Below are 23,717 nucleotides of genomic sequence, written 5' to 3'. Positions count from 1 at the left end.
AATAGACATTCAATAACTACTTTTTCATTGAAGGAGTGATCGGCACAAATCACTATTTTGTGAATGAAGTCATTGGCCAGCTCATTTGCCTAAGTTATTTGACATTTTTATCATTAGAACATGGTAGCGTCAAATGGGACATGCCCCTCTAAATTCATATAAGAAGAACAGATTGCAGGTTTTCCCAGACCTTATAATGCACCTTTGCCCCTTAAATTTTGTTTTTAGAATATATAGTAACAGAAATATGCTTCCTCATGCCAATTTAACAGTTTAGCTTTAGCTATGCATTAAGACAGCAGAAATGATTGCTCAGCAGGTGTTGTGTTAATCATTTATCACAACCACACAGACTGGGTAGCAGGTTTTTCTAGTTTTTGTGCACCACGCACAGAAACTGTTCACTTTCTAATCAACAAACAAAACAAGATCCAAAGATATCACACTTCACTTTACTTTTTAAATAGTATCTTTGTTTTAAATTAATCTATTCCTATGTAAACATCCAATCTGTCAGGCTCTATTTTGCCCAGCACCCAAGTTATTCTCTGCATGTAAATAAAGCATCTAATTAGGGTATTAATTGTTTGGGTGTATTACTTCTAACCTTTGATCATTACTTCTTAAGACTAGTGAAAATAATCTCCATATAAAACAGTTAATGTTGGTTCTTAGACATCTTACCCATTTTCAGGGAAAAAATTTCTGATATGGAGCATGTTTCCATTAGCAATTCTTAGATTTTAGGGATTCCAGATTACAGAATCCCAACCTTCTGCAGATAATGTCAGTGAAGCCAAATTAAAACGCCATTTTTAAGATAGAAATGTCAGTGTTAGTGAAGAAAAAGTGTATTGCAATATTTACTATCTCCTTTTATGACAATATGGTTATATGTTTTTTGCCCTTAAAAGGGCATTTTAAAATGCTTTCATTCATAGATTCAGACTAGCAGAATTGAAAAGAACTAGCGTTCATTTTATCATCAACTTCCTCAGTTTACAGATGAAGTTACTGAGCCCAGAAGGTAAAGTGCTGCTCATATAGAGTCAAGGCTAAACCCTATGACCTCTTAACTTCTAAGTTATTGCACCGTGATCCATTTGGCCTCCAGAGATGATGACTAACCTATTTGTTGGTATTATTTCTGGATTTCTTTCTATACTGCTCAGAAAAGAATTTTTTAAAATATATTTATATTTATCTAGACGCTGGTTCTTTGCATTATTTTATTCAAATGGAATAGCATAAATGTATTACAGTAACTAGTTAATAATCCTATGTGCTGCTGCCTTGCATAGTCACTTACATGCAATAGGCGCTTCATTAATTTTTTTAATTAAATGGAATTGAATTGTAATGGGCTGAGACACTAACTAGACCCTTTATTTCCAGGAGAAAAAAAGGAGTTAGCCAAAATACTGAATTCTAATCTTTATAGTCTACTTCAGTCCTAAATAGGCTTACCCTTTCCCTCACCAGTAAAGCTGAATCTAGATAATTCCTATAACGTCCAGAAACTGCTGCAGCCTGGGCTAGTAGAAAGGTCAATAGTAAGAGAGGTAGAGGATCATAGATAGTACAGAATGATAAGTTTGTAACCAAGCACAAACACTGGATTGATTTTGCACAGTGTTTGGCACATGTGGGTATTTAATAAATAAGTATTAATCAAATGCTTAACTGTTTTTCTTTGTTATACAAGAGAACTTATTGTGTATGGGGACAAGAGGTGTATTTTTTAGAATCTCTGATGTAAAAATTAAAAAAAATCAACTCATTTAATTTTTAAAAAAACCACCCACTACCACCTTAGAATGGCACCAAGGAAATCTGTGTTTCACCTTGGACAAGACATTTAAATTTTTTCATTTGTAAATTCAAGAGTTGGACTAGATAATCTCTAAGGTAACTTCCAACTCTAATCTTCTGTGATCGTATAATGTTCTGATGAACATGTCACTTGTTTTCGTCATGTTCAACTCTTCATGGCCCCATTTGGGTTTCTTTTTTTCTTGGCAAAGATATTAGAATGATTTGCAAGCCCTTTACCCACTCACTGCTCTACCTAATTACCCTAATCATGTCAATATATATATATACATATAACTGCAAATGTGTGAATCACTATTTAACTAAGCTCTCTGAACCTAATTTTTTATTTTATTTTTATTTTTTAATTATAGCTTTTTATTGACAAAACATATGCATGGTTAAGTTTTCAACATTGACCCTTGCAAAAACTTCTGTTCCAACTTTTCCTTCCTTTGCTACACTCCCTCCCCTAGATGGCAGGTAGTCCCAAACATGTTAAATATGTTAAATACAATACATGTATACATATTTATAACTTGTTGCACAAGAAAATTTTGAATTAGAAAGAAGGTAAAAATAAACTGGGAAGAAAAACAAAAATGCAAACAAATAATAATAGAAAGAGTGTAAATGCTATGTTGTAGTCCACACTCATTTCCCAGTGTTCTTTCGCTGGGTGTAACTGGTTCTGCTCATTACTGATCAATTGGAACTGATTTGGATGAACCTAATTTTTTTAAACTTTCTTCCAATCCCCATCACTTACCACAGTGTCTTGCATATGAAAAGCACTTAATAAATGCTTGTTTATTGTTTGATTTGTTAGGTTGGTATATCAACACTTGAAATCTTAACATTCCAATAACATATTTTACTGATATGAAAATGACTATTTTTTAAAATCTAACTTTACTAAGTTATCAATAGCTATTGAAGTCAGGTAAAACCTAAGTTCAAATATAGACTCAGACATTTACTGAATTTTGTTGATTCATGGGAAATCACTTAACCCCTTTTGCCTTAGTTTCCTCATCTGTAAAATGAGCTGGAGAAAGAAGTGACAAACTGCTCTAATATTTTTTATAAGAAAATCCCAAAAGGGTCACAAAAAAGTCAGAAGTGACTGAGAAATGATTGAACAATAACATGAAGAACAAGCTTATCAGCCACCTAATTTCAGAGAAGGTATGGCTCTTTTTCTTATAGAATGATGACTTTAAGATGAATTTTGAGATGACTTGTACACAGGTATCTTTTCACCATCATTTTCTTCTTCTCTTTCTCTAAAAACAATCAGATGCACAGGTTTTTCTGTTGTGCTTTTTTTAAACTTTTAAAATAAATCCAATTTGGCTTGTGTGTAGAAATAAAAGCATCTTTAGAAAATTATAAACAGGTGAGAGCAGAAAACTGTGACTTGAATTTCCTCCCCAAAGATAATCCCTCTTTTGTCAATGAAAAAAATAAAATAAAATAAAATGAGCCCAAATCTTTGTCTCTGTATTCAATTAAAATGTTGTTGAAGTAATACTGCAATATGAATCAGATACAGACCAAAAAAACCAGTAATTAATCAATAGATCCTTCCTGAATATTTCCCATGTGCCCAGGATATAGAAAAGAAAGATAAAATCACATAGACACACACGCATACCTACCTACCCACCCCCTCTATCTCTGTTTGTCTCTCTCTCCCTTTTCATATGCTGCGTGTGCAGATAGTTAACATTTCTATAATATTTTCAAATTTGCAAAGGGTTTTGTATCTATTATCTCACTTAAGATTCCCAACAATCTTGTGAGATAAGCACCACAAATATATGATGTGAGATTCCTAAATCTCAGGTTTGGTCTGTCATTGCCAAGTGTAAGTGTCTCCCCATGACTTCTAGGCTCAGACAATATGTTTGGTACATAAACTCTTTCTTGGCCTTTTCAGAGTCATTACACCTTATTCCCTTCTTGCATTTTTTAGTCCGAATAAACTGCCCTCTTTACTGCTTTCCACACGTTACACTGCATCTTCTGTCTCCCTACCCCTTCTTCAGGCTGCCTTTTCCTGAGTTTCATAGCCCCATCTCTAGGAAGGCATCAATTCCCTATCTTGCCTCTTGGAATACCTAGTTGCCTTCCAAACTTAGCTCAAATGCCATCAATTGTGAGGCCTTTTAGGGATATCCTTATAACCTTATTTTTCATATTTTATTGTGAGCATCTATTATCTCTTCAGTGGAATGTAGTTGGAGAAGACTTCAAATAGAGGAAGTGGCTTTTTCTGTATCTCATCCCTAATTCTTAATATATCCATTAAATGAATGGAACTTCATCCTAGTAGAATGCTAGGAGATCAGTAAGCAGAGAGAAGGAAGAAAGGGTTTTGAAAATGTGTAATAAATAGTGGTTCCTATGAGTTATATTTTAAAACTGGTGAATTATGTCAGTGTAGACCTCGAGAATGTCTCATTCAAACTCCTCATTATTGTTGTCCTCAAGGTATTCTCCACTGTTTATTTCTTCTGACAATAGAATAACCAAATGAGCTTTCCTTAACAACTGATGGAGGCTGGCTATTCATCTTCAGTTTGCACAGTCCAGACCTGTAAAGTCCTCCTCCTTGTCTAACCAATTACTGATTGCTACTAACTGGGATCTATATCCTTTGGCATTTGCCATCACTTAGGCTCATGGGGTTTGGGGGTAGGAAAAACCTCAAAGATCATCTTCTCTAACCCCTTCCCTTTAAAAGGGAGAAAATGAAAGCCAAGAGACTCAAGTCACAGAGGTTATAAAAGTGACTGAACCAGAATTTGAATCCAGTTCTCTTAATTTCAATCCTAGTGAACTTTCTGCTAAATACCACATATTTAGTAGAATTTAATCTATAAATCATTGATTCCAGTGAGTTTTTTCTCCACTATGTCACATATTTAATAGTATTTCATCTATAAAGTATGCTTCCCAGAAGCTGGTTAATTCCTCCTAGACTGCTTTCAACTAGGAGTGGTTTTATATATTAGGATAATATAAGTTCAAAGAATAGATTATTTCCCAGGTATAGATAACTAGAGAGGAATTAATGCCCACAATATAGCCAAATAGCCTTTTTTCTGAAGCCAAAAGGCTCAAGTTACATAGGATATAAGGATATAAGTGAATCTAATTTCTCTGGAACCCTAATGGGCTTTCTGCTATAGCATATATTTAATAGAATTTAATATATAAAGTGTGCTCCCTAGATGTTAGTTTGTTTTTTGTAGGCTCTGCCTATAATTGGGAATATAGTTACTGAAACAATCATTTTTAAAATATGAAGCTTCAATACAAAAAACACTGCCTGTGGAGTCAGGACATTATTTGTAAATTCAGTGATATCTGACTCATCATGACCCAGTGGACCATGGTTCACAAGCTCCTTCTGTCCTACACTGTCTTCCAAAATATGACCAAACTCATCTTAATTGCTTTCATAACACCATCTATCCAATTCATACCCTGTTCCTTTGTCTTCAGTCTTTTCCAACAGCAGGATCTTTTCCATTGAGTCTTATATTCACATTATGTGGCTAAAATAATCTTTGGTGTTTGTCTTTCCAATGAGTAATCTGAATTATTTTTTTCAAAATAATAGTTTTTTTTTATTTTCAAAATATATGTAAAGATAGTTTTCAACATTCACCCTTGCAAAACCTTGTGTTCAAAATTTTTTCTCCCTCCTTCCCCCCATCACCTCCTCTAGACAACAAGTAATCCAATATATGTTAAACATGTACACTAAATTAATGTCTTTAAATATTGACTGATTTGATCTTCTTGCTATCCAAAGGACTCTCAGAAGTTTTTAGGGGTCTTGGTTTCAAGTCCTGCCTTTGATGCCTACTAACTTTGTAGCTTTAAACCATTTGCTTTATCTCCTTTAGCCTTGGATTCTCAAATGCAAAAATAACAGGCTTAGACTAGATAACCTCTGAGATCCCTCCAGCTCAGATCTTTGATTTCCACTGTCATTAGTAATTACCCATATTTGAATATTAGCAATACTGATTTGGAGCAAGATTTTGAAAAATCAGACTCTTATGCCAACAAATACTTCAGTTACTTGCCAAGAAGATATGGCAGCCAAGGGCAGCACCATTCTAGAATATCAACTTGTTTGTAAAATCTTACATCACCTCGTAAAACTGAAGAGCAATGAAGAGAAACAAGTTTATAGAAAAGTTGGCAAGATATCCAAATAAGCCAGATCTTCTGAAGCAAATTTAAGGATGAAACTGGGAAACAGCAAACAGACAGAAAATGGAAAATAACTATAAATATTCTGTAACAAGCATCTTCCTTTTTCATTGGCAATGAAACTGCCAGATGTGAATCCTTAATATTAAGTTCTCTATTGTGCTCCATGAGGAAATATAAATAGTTCTAATGGAAATAAAGTTGGGAAGACAACTGGACTAAACCAAGTATATACATAACAAGAGTTCCATTCTATATATAACCCACATGTGAAAGTGTGGAAGGATGGATTCTCAACATCCCTTAAAGAAGGTTTGATGACCATTACTGGGTCTGTATCCCAAGGAAATCTTAAAGATAGAAAAGGACCCACATTTGAAAAAATGTCTATAGCAGGTTTTTTTGCGGTAAAAAAGAATTAGAAAATGAGTGGATGCCCATCAATTGAAGAATGGCTGAACAAGTTGTAGTATATGAAGCTAATGGAATATTGTTGTTCTATAAAAAATGATGACCTAGCTGATTTTAAAAAGGCCTAGAAAGATTTACATGAACATGATGGTGAGCAGAACCAGGAATACATTGTACACAATAAGAGCAAGAATGTGAGATGATCAACTATGAAAGACTTAGTTCTTCTCAATGGTTCAGTTATCTGAAGCAGCCCCAATAGATTTTGGACAGAAAATGTCATCTGCATACAGAAAAAGAATTAGGGAAATTTAATATAAATCAACATGTGCTATGTTCATTTCTTTTTTTTTTAATCTCTTGCATGGCTTTTCCCTTTTGCTGATTTTTCTCTCCCAACATGATTCATATAGTAGTGTGTGTTAAAACACATAAATAAATAATTTTTTTAAAAGAAGGGATGATGCAAAGTACTTGAAAACAAATGAGACATTATTATGATCCCCAAAACGTATCTATCATTACCAATCCAAGTGCCTGTCCCACCATCACAAAATCTTTATGAACAAGAATATTATGTTCTATTGCAAACTACATCTTTACAACCACATAATTGTCTGAAAAGTGTAAAGACTATGGATTCCTGGTTCTACTAAGTTCACTCTACATCAGTTCATGTAAATCTTTCCAGGTTTTTTTGTAAGCATCCTGCTCATCGTTGCTTAAAGCAGAATTGTATTCTGTTGCCATCATATGCCACAGCCTGTTTAGCCATTACCCAATTGATGGGTATCTCCTCAATTTCCAAGTCTTTACTACCATAAAAAGAGCTGATTTGTAGACAAATCCGTTTCCTCATCTATAAAAAGAAAGGATTAGATTAAATGGCTTCTGAAGTCCTTTCCAACTGTGGATCTACGTGCCTATGACTTTATAAATCATCCAGCCAAGTAGCACAGTTAGACAAGACACTGTTCATGGAGTCAGTATTAGACTTAAATTCAAATCCTGCCTTAGCTGCTTATTGTGTGAAATTTGGGCTAGTCACTTAGCTTTTATTTGTCATAAGGATAATGATAGTTCCTTACAGTGTTGTTGTGAGGATAAAATGAGGTGATAGTTATAAAGCACTTTACAACTTTTATTTTATTGTTCAGCCATTTTCAGGCATATCCAACTTTTCATGACCCTATTTGGAGTTTTCTTGACAAAGATACTGATGGAGTGCTTTTCTAGCTCATTTTACTGATGAGGAAGTCAGAAAAAGTAAGTGAATAAGAGACTTGTCCTGAGTCTCATAACTAGTAATCATCTGAATCCAGATTTGAATTTAGGAAGATGAATCAAACAACTGATTTCAGGCCTAGTACTTCTACTGTGCCATCTAGCTACTCTTGCAAACCTTATAATTCAATATAAATGCTTAACATTCTGTCCAAGGTCACTCAGCTAGCTAGAAGCAGAGCTAGGGCTAAAATTTTGTAAAAATGATGTGGGTTCTCCCATATACAAAAGAACGCTATAAGAACGTCAGACTAACAGACTGGCTTAAGAGCAGTTCATTAGTTTCTATAGTATTTACAAATGTAGATTCTTAAAGAAATATGCATTTTCCTGAACTTTTAAAACACATCATATAGACAGAAACAAATGTTTTTTAAATATAGTCGTATAACAGTTTCTTCATTATGTCATGCCTTTTTTCTTTTAAATTATCTGTACCAGTCTCTTGAGTCTTCATTAGTTGACAGGGCTGTAACTTAACATGATATGACATGTAAAGGGCTTTAAATTTGTCAGAAGAAAATGATTTTTTAAATATAGTGATTCTTCCACAGAAACCAATAAGGATTACTAAAACTTGACACCCTCAATTGGTATCACTTGGAGGATGATATGCCAGTAAAAGAAAATTTCCTGGAATTTTGGAATTGCCTAAATTATTAATTGTTATGATACAGGAGCCACTTGCCAGTGGCTGCTGCAGGTCTAACTCAGCCCTGTCAAATGGATCTCTTCATGTGAGAGGATGATAACAATACAAGGAGACTGAGAGGCATTTGCTGTTCTGTGACCTCTCTTCTCTTCCCTCTTGCCTCCAATTTATTTCATTCCCAATCACAAGCAACAACTGCAAAGGCTGCTTTGCAACTCCTTTAAGTGTTATGATTCACAGCAGTGGAGGCTCTTGGAGAATTGACCTGCCCCTTCATTTAGGCATGGTCCTTAACAATGAATAACTTTCAGGTTTTGCAAAGACTATCAAATCAGTTCTTCATTTGGAGTTTATTCCTATAAACTATGGAAAGACATAAGTGGAAGAGGTAAAATAAAATAAAGAAAAACTTTGTTTTTCAAGGGTAAAATTGTTATATGAAGCATAGTGTTTAGTGGAGAGCCATTTCATTGTTTGGGTTCTGATGGTTCAGTGTGTGTGTAAATTGCAATATTTTCTGTTTGGGCCTGAAATTCTAAGGGTCTTATTCTCCCATATTGATTTTTTTTTTTGCCTAGGGTAAAGAAGCCATTCTTTGTCTCTTTTCTTACCTAGCCTTAAATCAGTAAATGGGCATTGCCTCAGATAAACTAAGACCTGGAAAAATGTTACCTTAAAGAGGCCGAGATTAAAAAGCCACTAAATCTGGGGCCATCTTCAGTCATCCTGACCTGTGTCTTGCCACTGGACCCAGATGGCTCCAGAGAAGAGAGTAAGACTGATGACTTTGCACAGACCTACATTGCTTATATCCAAAATATTTGCAAATCATGACATCATCTTCCTGATGCCATTTGTAACATGCCCTCCTGGCAGTTACAATTACTAGTCTGCCTTAGGCCCAACAGAGTACCTTTGACCACTGACCTTTGCAGTGTCAACTCTACCTGGCTCGCCTCCTCTGAGGCCTTCAAAGGTCTCTGGCCATAATTTCTTGAATCTATAGTTTAATAACCGGTAGCGCACTCAAGAACAGCCATGTGTAATCTTAAAAGCCTTTATTGTACCTACTCACATAATGCCCTGACTTGTTAGTTCCTTAGTGAACACCTGGTCTAAAGACCCACGTGTTCTCTACCAAACTCCTTACCTCTCGGCTATCCATCAGCTTGGCTTGGCTACCTCAGGCTAGGGAGCCAGGTTAAAGAGAGCGACTGCTGTCTGCAGTGGGCTTATAAAGGGCCTGTGAGGTCACATACACAGCCAACCAGCGAGAGAGCCGTCACCCATTACGAAGCTATCTCAATATGGCCAGAATCCCACTCACAGGGCAGTCCTATATCCACAGAGATTACTTCTGGGCCACTCAAATCTCCTGTTGCGCTGTGCCCGCCCATTTAAAGGGCCCTTACAATTCCCTTCTCTTGTTTTGCGGGAATCGCACATCTCATCAAGCTAAACTTTTAGCACCAACTATAGTTCACGTGATCCATGAGATGACAGAGTGTTATGCCCAAGGAGGTACAAAGCAGCAGATCAGTAAACAGAAGTATGACAATGAGAACTAGGCTCAACAGTGGCCAAGTGTTCAGCCCATTCATTAAAGTCATACTCAAGGAGATAATAAACCAAAGAGATTGGATGCCAATGAGGTAGGATGTCAACACTGAGGTGGGAAGTCAACAAGGTAAAACATCACAATTCTAGTTAACAATTAAATATCAGTGAGGTAGGTTGTCACAATTCTAGTTACATTTATCACAATTCTAGACCAATTCTAGTTTCTCACAATTCTCTATTGCACTTTTCACAATTCTAGAGCAATTCTAGGTCCTTTTTGAAAACAAAGGATAATGGTCAAAGATATGAACAAACAATTTTCAGACAAATAAAGCCATTTCTAGTTATATGAAAAAATGCTCTAAATCACTGTTGGTCAGAGAAATGCAAATTAAGACAACTCTGAAGTACCACTTCATCCCTCTCAAACTGTCTAAGATGACAGGAAAAGATAATGCTGAATGCTGGAAATGTAGGAAAGCTGGGTCACTAATTCATGGTTGATTGTGAACTGATCCAACCAATCTAGAGAGTAATTTGAAACCATGCATATCTTTAGGTCCATCAGTATCTCTACTGGGTTCATATCCCAAAGAGATCATTAAAAAAAAGTACTCACATGTGCAAAAATATTTGTAATATCCCTTTTTGTAATAGCAAGAGAACTGGAAACTGAATTTCCCCATTAGTTGGAAAATGGCTGAATAAGTTATGGTATGTGAATGTTATGGAATATTATTGTTCTATAAGAAATGATCAGCAGAATGATTTTCAGAGAGTCCTGGATAGACTTACATGAACTGATGATGCTAAGTGAAATGAGCAGAATCAAGAGAACATTGTACATGGGAACAGCAAGATTATGTGATGATCAACTGTGAGGGACATGGCTCTTTTCAACAGTGAGATGATTCAGGCCAATTTCAATAGAATTTTGATGGAGAGAGCCATCTTCATCCAGAGAGAGGACTGTGAGAACAACATGGTGGATCACAACATAGTATTTTCACCTTTTTTGTTGTTGTATGCTTGCTTTCTGTTTTCTTTCCCATTTTTTCCCTTTCTGATCTGATTTTTCTTGTGCAGCATGATAAATATGGAAATAAGTTTAGAAGAATTACACATGTTTAACCTATATGGGAATAAATTTGGAAGATAAGGTTTTGCAAAGATGAATGTTGAAAACTATCTTTGCATATATTTTGAAAAATAAAAGCTATTATATAAAAATGTTAGCTTTTTAATAAATATTTTCTATTTCATTAAATACAAAGAAAAGAAAATGAAGGATAAACAATAGAAATAATCATGAATATGTTATGATGACATTTAAATGTACAAATAGGTAATGATAGGCAAAGAGAGTCCAATTTTATACAGCTTTGTTGAAACTTGGGGTATATTTTCTCTATTTCTCCATATAGTTGACTAGTCATTGCTGATCTAGCTTTTTATTTATCCAAAGTCTTCATGTTTGACTCTGGAAATTCTGTATTCTTATTCTCTTATTTCTAATGACCACCTGAGAAGTATTCTGTCTCCAATTCTTAATTCTACTCTAGCCTGAGCTTTCAACACAATTCCTCTGGTACCTTGGACAGTGCATCTCTTTTGATCTTCAGCCACTTCTCGGTGTTTCTCTTTTACTCTTTCCTATAAATATTTGGTATGGATTTATTCTTGTGTGCATGCTGTTTCTTCTCTAGTGGAATGTAAGCTTCTAGAACACAGGGATTGTTTGGATTTTTTCCTTTTCTTATTGTCCCTATTGACTAGCAAAGTTACTAGCATAAAAGTAATAAATGTTTCTTCATTGAATGAATACCCTTTTTTGAAAGTCTTTGGGTAAAATCCAAGTGACCTCTTTTCTCGTATATTATAAAAAGGGATCCAAAGTTCAGGGAATTCTTGTATGGTTTGGCCTTCTGAGGTCCCTTCAACTCTGAGATTCTAGGACTTTTTTTTTTAGACTACTTAACTTAGGATCATAGATTTAGACCTTAGAAATGATCAGAATCAACCATTTCATTGTACAGATGAAGAAACTGAGGAATAGAGAGGTCAAATAGACATTGCACAAAATCAGACAGCTAGTTAGTTAGTATATATTTATACTATATATTTGGACTCAGTTCTTTTGGTTCCAGGCCAGTGTTCTAGCCATTATTTCACTCTTTTTTTCCCCTTTCAAAGACAATTTATGTTCACATGGAGGGAGGATGAGAGCAGAAAGAGAAATTCCACTCAAAATAACTACTGCACACTTAAAATATCAAGACACACACATAATTCTATGAATATAAGTAAAAAACATTCTACAAAAATAAAGACTTATTTACATAATTGGATAGATATTCATCAATCATAGTTGGACCATGCCAATATAATAAAAATGATTCCACCTAATTTACAGAATCAGTACTATATTCATCAAACTACCAAAGCATTACTTTATAGAACTAGAAAAAATGACAAAGTCAAGAAACAAATGACCATAAATCTGAAGGGAAATAATGGAGAAAAAATGGGAATGAAGGGTTAGTAATTTCACATCTCAAAGCATGCTACAAAACAGTAATAGTCAAAACTATTTGGTACTTGTTGAGAAACTTCATAGAAAAGTTGATCATTGAGATAAATCAGGTATACAAGATTCAGAAGCAAATGAATATAATAGCCTACTGTTCTACAGATCTAAGGAGGATCCCAACTATTAGAATAAGCTTATACTAACTATTCAACAAAACATCTGGAAAAACAGGAAAGCCATCTATTAGAAATGCCATGTGCAATAGGAAGCTTTAAATAGATAAATGAATTAGATTAAAAGGTCTTACAGAAGTAAGGAATAAGATATTTCTTACAACTTTGAATGGGGGACAGTTCTGAATACACAAGTGATAGAAAATTCATAAGAAATGAAATGGACAATCTTTATTATATAAAATTGAAAATTGTGTTCACTCATAGAGGAAAAAAAAAGAACCATTCCCAGTAAATTGATGCTCAAAGGATATAAATAAATAATTCTCAAAAGAATTAATGTAAGAAAAGTTGAGTCATTCAGAATGGTGATCTCAGTTATTGTGCTTGACCTGGGGAAAAATATGAAGGAAAATTAAGAGCTGCAAAATCTATTTGTCCATGGTTCCTATTCTCCCTTTGCATCTTTGTTTTAGTTATGTCTATCCCTTTCCTGCTCTATCTTCTTGTCCTTTGTCCTTAACTAGGTGTTAATACTTAGGTAATTATTTTTATTTTTTTAGGATTTTTTTTTTGGTGAGGCAGTTGGGGTTAAGCCCAGAGTCATACAACTAATAAATGTTAAGTGTCCCAGGCCAGAATTGAATTTACGTCCTACAGACTATCCACTGCACCATCTAGCTACCCCAGGTGTTTATTATTTAAAATCCATTTTTTGTTCCTTATTCTTAATTGTGAATATATTTGTTTTTCAAAGGGAGAGATTGGGCCAAAGAAAATGAATAATTATCTATCATTAAAAAATAAAATATTAGAGGAAAACAGGCATTCTAAAAGTAAATGACTCATACATTTTATATTTTCTCTTTAAAAGAAAAAATGGATGTCATTTCCCTTTGAAAATTTTTTTGTGGTTGTTCTAGGATTTAGAGATGAAAGAGACTGTAGGTCCTCTAGTTCAAACCCCTGCTTTTATGGAGGAGGAAACCAAGATCTAGAGATAGCTATGTGGAGTGCTTTGTTTTCCACTAGTAGTAATCATCTGGGATTCAAATCCATACCCTCTGACTCCAAATCCAACCTGCTTTTATCATACTCCTCTGTTCCAATGGAAACATATTTCCCTATCTCTGCTCCAACTGACATTTTCCCTCCTCCATTATCTATAGCACTTTTTGTGTTATTGATCCCACAAAAATGAGTGATAGTCCTATTCCCAGATATCCAATTAATATCAAATTTGTTTGGCAACAACACATTAACAGTTTGCTATAATCCCATTCCAACTGATTAATGCTCTGTGTAATGAGCCCCTAGTAATGGCATCACAGCTGTCACCCCATAACAAAAGAGAATATCTTCATGTCCATCTTTGTGAGATTATCCAATTTTGAAAATAAATTGTTTATTTTTCCAAATGTGTTTCTGTTATCTGCTTAATTAAATATACCTTTTTGTCTTTTGTTCAGATGGTATCATGGAGCAATCAGCAGAACAGATGCAGAAAATCTCCTCCGGTTGTGTAAAGAGTGTAGCTACCTTGTAAGAAATAGCCAAACAAGCAAGCACGACTATTCTCTGTCACTGAAGTGAGTATAACTTAATCAATAATCTTTCTGGCATTCAGTTTCCTAGCCAAGTCATGAAAGGTGTAGGGAGAAGACTTTTTTAAGACACTCCAAGGAATTTTAGCATTGCCTTCATCAAGAATGTACTATTCCCACTAGCAAGTCTTAGATTTGCTCTTGTGTTCTTGGATCATGAAGAAATTTTTATTGCTCACCTTTGTTTTTCCAAAAGAAGAAAATGTACTTGCCCTTTCTTCCAGTCTTTTATTAAATGATTACTTTTCTTTTTATCTTTTGGTGGGTTACAGCGTTACATTTAGATTACTGTGTTTTAATTTTATTCCCAGTAGAGCTTTTGATATTTTTGGGAAAAAACTCTTCAGAATATAAGTTTAAAAATCCTCTAGGGGCAGCTAGGTGGCGCAGTGGATTGAGCAACTCTGAAGTCAGGAGGACCTGAGTTCAAATCTTGTCTCAGACACTTAACACTTCCTAGCTGTGTGACCCTGGGCAAGTCACTTAACCCCAATTGCCTCATCAAACACATACACAAATCCTCTATATTTTGTAGTATGGCCTTGGCATTATTTTGAATTTGATTAGTTATTGTATTTTAAAGAAAATCAGAATCTTATAGCTGGAAAAGACCTTAGTGATTTTCTAATCCAACTCCCTAATTTTATGGATGAACTGACAGTTAGTTAAAGTAGAGACTAGGGGTAATATTTAGTCTTTCTCTCCATTTTTCCCTGACTTTAAAAGTATGTTGAATGTTTTACATAATTGAAGTTGTCTGCTCTATTTTTAGAATCTCTTTTATCCCTTTTTAATTAAGAATTCTTCCCCTATCTATAGGGGCAAAAGGTACCTGTTTTCATTCTCTCTTTTATTTTTTAATGTTGTGATTATTTATATTTAAGTTGAATACTCACTTTTAATTTATTGGAGGATATGAAATGTTGGTTTAATCCTAATTTCTGCCAAGTTGCTTTCCAGTTTTCCCAGCAGTTATTGCCAAAAGGGATGTCTTCCTTCCAGTAATTTATGTCCAAATACCTCACTACTAATTTTTATTGCCTCTATTTCTTGTTTATCTAGTCTGTTCTACTAATCTACTTTTCTGTTTTTTAACTGGTAGTAAGTCAGTTTTATAATCACTACTTCATAATATAAAAAGAGCATTTGGTAATATTATACCCCTTTCATTCATAATTTTTTATTCTTGTTCTTGAGATTGTAGACTGTCTGTTCTTATAAATGAATTTTTTATTTGTATTTAGATCTAAAAAAGTATAGCCCTGATAATTTAATTGATATAGCACCAAACCTGTAAATGAGTTTGACAGCACTACCATTTTTATTATATTGACATGGTCCAAGCATGAACACTGAAGATCTCTGTAATTATTTAAATCTCATACTTTTGTCAAGAGTGTTTTATAGTTGTATTTATATAAATCTTGTACGTGGGTGATAGTAAGTTAACGCAAATATTTGGTACATTTCAAAATTATTTGAGTAGAATGCTCTTGTGATTTCTTCCTGATTTTTGTAATATATAGAAATGCTAGTTTATTTTTGAATTCTGCTCTCTTGCTATTAATCATTTCAGTTTCTTCACTGGCTTTTCTAGTCATACCACTGTTGATTGGTATCCCTCCTTGTTCAATTGTTTTTATTTTATTCTCTTTGCCTTATTGCTATAATTGGCATTTCTCTAACAATATCAAATAATATTACATTTTAGTAAAGAATCTAGCCTTTCTCCATTACAATTCCAACACTTGTTTTTTTTATTATATAATTCTAAAAATTCTAGTACTTGGTTTTATAGATTTGTGCTTTTGGTATGCTACATGATCTTGGCAAATCTAATTTTGGGGTTTGGATACATGTTTTTAATCACATGAAAGAAGAGCCTTTACGTGCTTATACTTTTTAGGGTTTTTTACATAAATGATAGCTGATTTTTTTTTGTCAAAGATATTTCTACACCTATTGAAATAAGCAGGTGGTTTATGTTATCTTTGTTGTTTATGTGATTAAATTGTCATTATTTCCCTGTTGTTTTACCTGTTTAAATCATAGTGAATTATTTTCTTAGGTAGTCTTGGGAGGATTTAACTTTTTTTTTTTTTTTTTATCAATATGTAATGATAAGATTGGTTTATACTTCTCTTTCTCTGCTTTGTTTCTCTCCTGTTTGGGCATAAGTTCCAATTGTCCAATAAAAAGTATTCGGCAGTGTGCTTTCTTTCTGTTTTGAGAATAATTTTTGTGGCACATGCATTAGTTACTTTTAAAATGTTTAATAGAATTCACTTGTAAATTTACCTGACCTGGGATTATTTTCCCCTTTTGGTCATTCATTTATGGTTTCGCAAGTTGTAGGTTTTTGTTTTTCTTTCTGAGATTAAGATCTTTTTCTTGTTTTTTTTTTGTTTTTTTTTTTTAATTTGGGTCTGTTAGTTTTTTGTTGATCCTCATCAATTTCCTTTGAATTCTCAGTTGTACTGGCATGTAATTATATGTAATAATTTCTGCTCACATTTAGAGTTATAAATGTTTTTTTGTATTTACTTCCAGCAGCTATTTATGTGAATATAGATTTGTAATATCAATTTACCTCTTCTTACATGTCAGCATTTAGGCTCTGCCATTTGTTTCTACAAATTTAATACCAGTCTCCTCATCTCCCTCCCCTTCTCCTTCCCATCATCCTGCCCAAACCCAAACTCCTTCACTTGTATAATTTCATACCTCTATTCTCTCTCTCTCTCTCTCTCTCTCTCTCTCTCTCTCTCTCTCTCTCTCTCTCTCTCTCTCTCTCTCTCTCTCTCTCTCTCTGTCTCTCTGTCTCTCTGTCTCCCTCCCTCCCTCCTTCCGTCCCTTCCTCCCTCTTTTCCCCTCTTTTTCTTTCCCTTTGTGTGTGCATGCACACGTTCATGTATTTGTCTTTGTGTCTCTCATTTTCCTTTCCTACTCAGATAAATATTCAGGTGCCTAAGTGTCCCTTATCATCCATTATTCTATCTCAGTAATGTTAATAATTAATGCCTCTCTCCAAAAAGTATTGTTTTCTCTCCAGGTCCTTTTTTATTCCTCCCAGCTTTGAGGATTCTCTAGTCTTTGTTCCCAGGAATACTAAATCTTTTTTTTTCTTTATTTAATGATTTTATTTTATCCAGTTACATGTAAATAATTTTTACATTTGTCTTTAAAACTTTGAATTCCATATTATATCTCTTCCCTTCTTTCCCACCTCACCCCCCCATCAAGAAAGACACATGTGAAATTATGAAAAACATTTCCACAAAAGTCATGTTGTAAAAGAAAACCTAGCTCTCCCTCCCCCCCCAAAAAAAAATACAAGTAAAAAGTCTCCAAATTCATTAGAAAGCCACCATCAAAATAAGTGAGAGAACTCTGTACAAGATAATTCTTAAAGAAAAAAAATAGTTGGAGATTAATTCACTAACCTGCCAATTCCCATTTCTCCAATCATTCCTGACCTGGCCATCCTAGTACCACTCCACCTACAACCAATCACTGCTGCTATGATTTTGGGTTCTTGCCTTTGAAGTTAGCCTTTTTATTTGGGGGAAAGGGGAGAGAGTTCAAAGGGGTGTCTTCTTCCAGAATAGGAGTAGTCTAGTAAACTATTTCCTATACCTTCTAAGTACTACAAAGTAATTATCAGGTCCCCTCCTAGGTCTTCTCTTCTCTGGCTAAAGAGACCCAGGTTTGTCTAGTGATCCTGCATCACATATTTCCAATCTTTTCACACTTGCTATTTTATAGGGGAAGGGAGTGGGGGAGTATGGCAGACAAAAGTCGAAACTGGAAGTCTGTCATTCCCTGCCATCTTCCCAGATTTCACATATTACATATATCTGGGCTAATAATAATAATATTATTGAAGATATGATTGTTTGTAGGACAGTGTGGACAGGCCATTATCCCAGTAAATAAGACATAATAGATATACCATGTTTCCTCAAACTTCTTCACTTCTTGTCTATTCTGGCTTTCCATTTTTTACTTTATTTTTTGTAACCAGTTTACCATTCTACTTTGAGAATCTCCTTCAGGACAGCTTTCCAAAATCACTTTACACACAGAGAGAACTTATTGCCATTCCCTCATTTTGAAGGGGAGTGAAGAAATATAAGACTGAAGAGGAAAAATCGTTACATTCAAAGACTCAGATGTGGGTTCCAGTCCCAGCTCTATCATCAACTCATTATCTCTGGGAATACAATCTTCCCTTAAAAACTTGAGTTTTCTCCTCTATAAAACACAGTGGATTAAATTGAAAGTTTTTAAGCTTTAAGGTATCATTGGACCTCCATGACATTCTGCTGGGGCCTTTGATCCCCTTCTCAAAATCATGCTCTTAAGAACATGAAATAAAATACATAGTATTACAAAGGATTACAATTATATTGAGAAAATTATCTAAATCCAGGGTGTCCCAAACGTCTTAATGCCATTTTAAGAGCATCTAGGAGACATAGTGGATAGAACATGCGGTTTCAGAATCAAGAAAACCTGAATTCAAATCTGGCCTCTGACACTTACTAGCCATGTGACTTTGGGCAAATCATATAACTGTGTTTGCCTAAGTTTCCTCATCTGTAAAATGAACTGAAGGAAGAACTGGCAAATCGCTGCAGTATCTTTGCCAAGAAAACCTCAAATGGGGATACAGAGTCAGACACAACTGAAAACAACTAAATAAGCTTAAAGTGACCCAAGACTTTTGGGACACCCTGTTTTGGTTTTCTTCTTAAACTCATTGTCCCCAGATTTTAACCCATGAAATCTCATATTGAGAAGGGAACAATGGAGCCAACTCCAAAAACTCCCAGTTGTCAAGTTCTGTGTCATCTCATACACATACTAGTACAAAGGCTCATGTGATATTCAGTACAAAATCTCCATCGAGAACTTTTACCTCCCCTTGTGTCATTGACTGGGTCCTTCAGCCTTTTGATGAAGACTAACCATATTGTGGGCTATTATCTGCATTCATGATTAAAGGAAATGCTAAATTTTAGTTAAAAGTAAGTGAAAATATGTAATTTTTTTCTCATTTAAGTTCATAGGCCCTTTAAAATCTATTTATAAAAAATTGAATACCTGCTCTAAAGAAAGCAAAAGCTGTAGCACTGGAAGAGCAGGCCTACAGAGCATTTTAATTATGGAGTTGGGTTCAGTTTTTCAAACATTCATTAAGCACCTGCTAAGGTAGAAGACTACCTGGGCATTGTGGCTACAAAGAACAAAAAAATATAATTTCTACCTTCAAAGAACTTCTAATCTTATCATTAGTAGAAGGAAAAATAAAATGATCAGTAAAGGCAGTATCTGAGATGGGTTTCTTTCCCTAGTCTTTCCCATTAACAATTCTTAATGAGCCAAATTATATGTTTCTCTCTACTGAAGATTGATTACAAACACCACTTCTAACCTGCTAAGTTCTAGCTTTTAAAAAAAAAAAATTTAAAAAAGGAACATTGCTAGTTTGTTCCCTCCAAGGAACTCTTGGGGCCTTAAACACTCAAATGTTAATTTTCACATTTGATCGATCCAATTAATATTTAATACCAATATTACATTCAAAAAAATCCAGTGTATTAAATTCCAAATCAAATAGGATGTGGAATTTGGTTTTACAAGAACCAAAAAAATTCTAATTTAGTTATAGAAAACCAACTCTCTATCTGAGAAGAGTACAGCTAAGTGTGAAGGGAATTGCATTGAGTATGGAAAGCAAACATTAGTATCTTTAACTCCACATTGATCCTTCTCATTATACTATTATCATAGTACTATTTTCTTTAAAAATATAATCACTTTGTAACCCATGTGAAAATCTATCTACCATATTTCTACCTTTTTTGAGCAAACATCTCCTCTAGAGATCGATGATATGAAGAATTACTGATTTTTTTTTTAATCTTGGGATTGGGTTGGGGGCAGATGGGAGATGGATAAAAGAACATGTTTAGTTTGAAGCTCTTTGATTGAAACTAACATTAGAAATCAAGGTGAGGAGAAGTACATTTTCCCACATAGTTCCAACTATAAAAACAGCCTGAAGCAAGTAACAAAGAATGGAAAAATAAAAACTGCAGAAAGTAGGCTGTGGTTGATTTGTGTACAGGCCAGTATTTACATTAAGAAATTGGATAAATTTAGAAAGAAAGGAAGGGAAAATAGGAAGGGAGTCATATTGAAATAGCTGATTATATAGAATATTGATGCTTATGTTTAAGATTTGTAAAGGACTTTTCATTCACTATCTCTTTTATAATAACTCTATTTAAAGTTGGTAATGAAAGTATTGTTAGTCCTATGTTATAGTGAGGAAATTGAACCTTAGAGAAAGGTTCAAAGCTTACTGAGATCACAGCTAGAAAACAAAGCTGAGCCTGGAAATCATAACCATTAAATTTGAGTGCTCTTTCAGAAAGCTATAATGAATGAACTTTCTCACTTTCCCTCAGTTGTTAATATTACTTGCCTAAAGCATTTACAACTCAAAAACAGATAACCATCACAGTGACTCTGTATATTTGCTAATATTACCATATCTACTCCTCTTTGCATCCTCTGAATCACTCCTAGAAGATTCTGAACCTTTCAACTGAGACACTGATCATATCTTTATTCACCCTTTAAGAAACATATATTAAGCACCTACATGAGGCAATGTTTCATCACTCAAAGAACAAGCATTTATTAAGCATTTACTCTGTGCCAGGCACTAAAGCTGCAAAGAAAGGCAAAAACTGAACTGTGACCTCCAAGAGCTCAAAAGTCTCATGGGGAAGACAACCTGAAATAGCTGTGTACAAACAAGCTATAGAAAGGATAAACTTGAGATAATCAACAAAGGGAGGGCACTGGCATGAAGAGAGATTGGAAAAGGTTTTTGGAAAGTGGGATTTTATCTGGAACTTGAAGAAATACAGAAAAGTCAGGTTATGAAAATGAAAAGGGAGAGGCCAGTGAAAATGCCCAGAATTAGGCAATGGAGGGTCTTGTGTAAAGTACCACAAAGAAGCCAGTGTCATAGGGCTGCAGAATGGAGTAAATAAGGGTTAGAAGGCTGGAAAGGAAAGAGGGGACCAGGTTATAAAGGGCCTTGGACACCAAAAAAGATTTTATATTGATTCTGGAGGATCTGATCAATTCAGGAGATAACATGGTCAGATAAAGATAAACTCAGGGAGCTTATATGTGAGACATATAGCAGAACAACAACAACCATTTAAATGAAGCTAATTCACTAGAGTAGTACAAAGTGCTATGAGATCACTTAAAAGATAAGTCATTTTCTAGTTGGGAGAATATGGAAGGTTTCATGGAGAAAAGGTATAATAGGGAATGTCTATCAAATGGAAAGATATTTGCTGGTTTCATATTGATTTAGAAAACTATAAATCAACATTATCTTTGTTGTATTGTAGTTTTATTTATTATGTTAAATATTTCCCAATTACATTTTAATCTGGCTCCAGAAGCATTTTTGGTTGTGTTCAATTCTCCGTGAGCCTCATTTGGGGGTTTTCTTGGCAAAGATACTGAAGTGGTTTGCCTTTTTCTTCTATAGCTCTTTTTACAGATGAGGAAATTGAAGCAAACAGAGTTAGGTGATAGGCCCAGAGTCACACAGCTAATAAGTGCCTGAGACTGGATTTTAATTCAATTTCCCCTGCCTCCAGGGCCAGTACAATATCCACTGTACCACTTAGCTTCCCTTAGTGCCCTCAGTGAAAATTATAATCAATGGTGATGATGATAATGATGACAAAGATGATGACAGCATTTATATAGTGCTTTAGCTAGCTTTGCAAAGTACCTTATAATATCTCATTTCATCCTTATAGTTGCTATATAAGGTATTATGATTGTGATCTCATTTTACAGATGAGGAAATTAAGTCAGAGAGGATTTAAATTATTTACCCAGGGTCACACAGCTGATAAGGATGTGAGACTGGATTTGAACTCAGGTTTTCCTGACTCCATGTCCTGACTGCACCACTTCCCTCCTAACAATATCTCAGTGCTCTAATAGTGTTATCAGATTCAAATGGAAACCAGAACTACTCAATGTTTGAAAGGATCCCAGAGGACCTCATATTGACTTAGAAAGCTGCATATTAATATTATCTACATTTTTTTCATTTTTACAATATTTATATTTTATTTAATCTAATTCAGAAGTTTTATGGGCTGCTGGGGGCCATGCCTGACACCTTCGCACCTAAAGATTATAAATTACAGAAAATGTAAAAGCCTCCATTGGTAGCAGGAATTTCCTGATCTCAAAGTGCTATACACAGTGAAATCACCGGTCCAGTCACTATTTCTTATGTCCTTCATTTCCAGATGTAGGCCCTCCCCATTTTCTAAGTAGGGAACCATTTCTTGGAATAGTTCCTAACCAGGAAGCAGAGGGGAAAGAGTTCAACAGAGCCAACTAATGTTTTTATCAAAATCTAATAAATAGTACAGTACTCTATATCTATTGTCCTCCATCTCAGCAAAAAGGAGTTGCATCTTTCCTCAGCTCTTCTCCAGTCCCAAATTTCTTGATCATTATAATGCACAGAAATCTAAAGGTCTCCCAGGACCGTGGTGGAATAATAATCCAGATAAGAGAGTAACAGGAAGCAGAATTAATATAAATTCACTTACCTTGTGAGAGGTAATGTAAGAGAGAGAGAGGAAGGAAGGAAGGAAGATGGAGAGAGAAAGAAAAGAAAGTAGGAAGGGTGAAAGAAGAAGTAAGGGAGAGAGGAAGAAGGAAGAGACAGAAGGAGGGAGAAGAAAGGAAGGAATGCATTGATGACTTCAAGACCTACCCGATATGAGCATTGTGTCTATAGATGCAACTGTCCTTCCCCTTCAAGAAGCTGCATCAATGCCCCCATCCTCCCTTAAGGTGCTCAGCTATTCTCAGCTACCACAAACCTCAAAATGAGAGAAGCTAAGCTTAAAACAACAGTTTAACAGAGAGAAGTTAGGCATAAGAACAAATTTCTTAATAGTAAGGGTTGTTAAACATGAAAATAAGCTATAGAATGATAATCTCATTTTTACTTAATTACATTTTTAAAATTGTAATCACCTATAAGAGATGGGTTAGACAAAGTGGGGAGAAGTACTTTCTAGGCCTAAATTCTGTAATCTAGCACAGTCTCACATGTCACCTCCTTGTTTGCCAGTGGCAGTCCCTGCCTTGGAAATCCCAGGCTGGGAGACTCCACAGGAAACCATCCTATTGTATCAGCAGTACATCTTTTGCTTCACAAATTTTAACAACCCAATCTCCCTGAAATCCACATGCCTTCTGTTTAGCCTGTCGGATTATGGATGAAATCCAGCCTGCAGCCCTCACATGGAAAAAGAATAAAATTGTATTAACCACAGAGGGAAACAAAAGAGGACTACCTAGATAGAAATAGAAAATAAAATATT

The 23,717-nt window shown here is 34.8% G+C and overlaps 1 protein-coding gene across 1 annotated transcript in view; it reads left to right on the top strand.

The window, feature by feature from the left end:
* The window catches only part of SHB (SH2 domain containing adaptor protein B), a 349,572-nt gene that overhangs the window by 252,149 nt on the left and 73,706 nt on the right, over positions 1 to 23,717 (top strand). Inside the window, 1 exon segment of the mRNA XM_074281807.1 lies at positions 14,125 to 14,244. Coding sequence (XP_074137908.1) covers positions 14,125 to 14,244 — 120 coding nt within the window.

This window comes from Sminthopsis crassicaudata, chromosome 1, assembly GCF_048593235.1.
Source record: "Sminthopsis crassicaudata isolate SCR6 chromosome 1, ASM4859323v1, whole genome shotgun sequence".
NCBI classification, from domain to species: domain Eukaryota; kingdom Metazoa; phylum Chordata; class Mammalia; order Dasyuromorphia; family Dasyuridae; genus Sminthopsis; species Sminthopsis crassicaudata.
The sequence above is the reverse complement of the archived record's forward strand: the minus strand, read 5'-3'. Positions and strand labels throughout refer to the sequence as shown.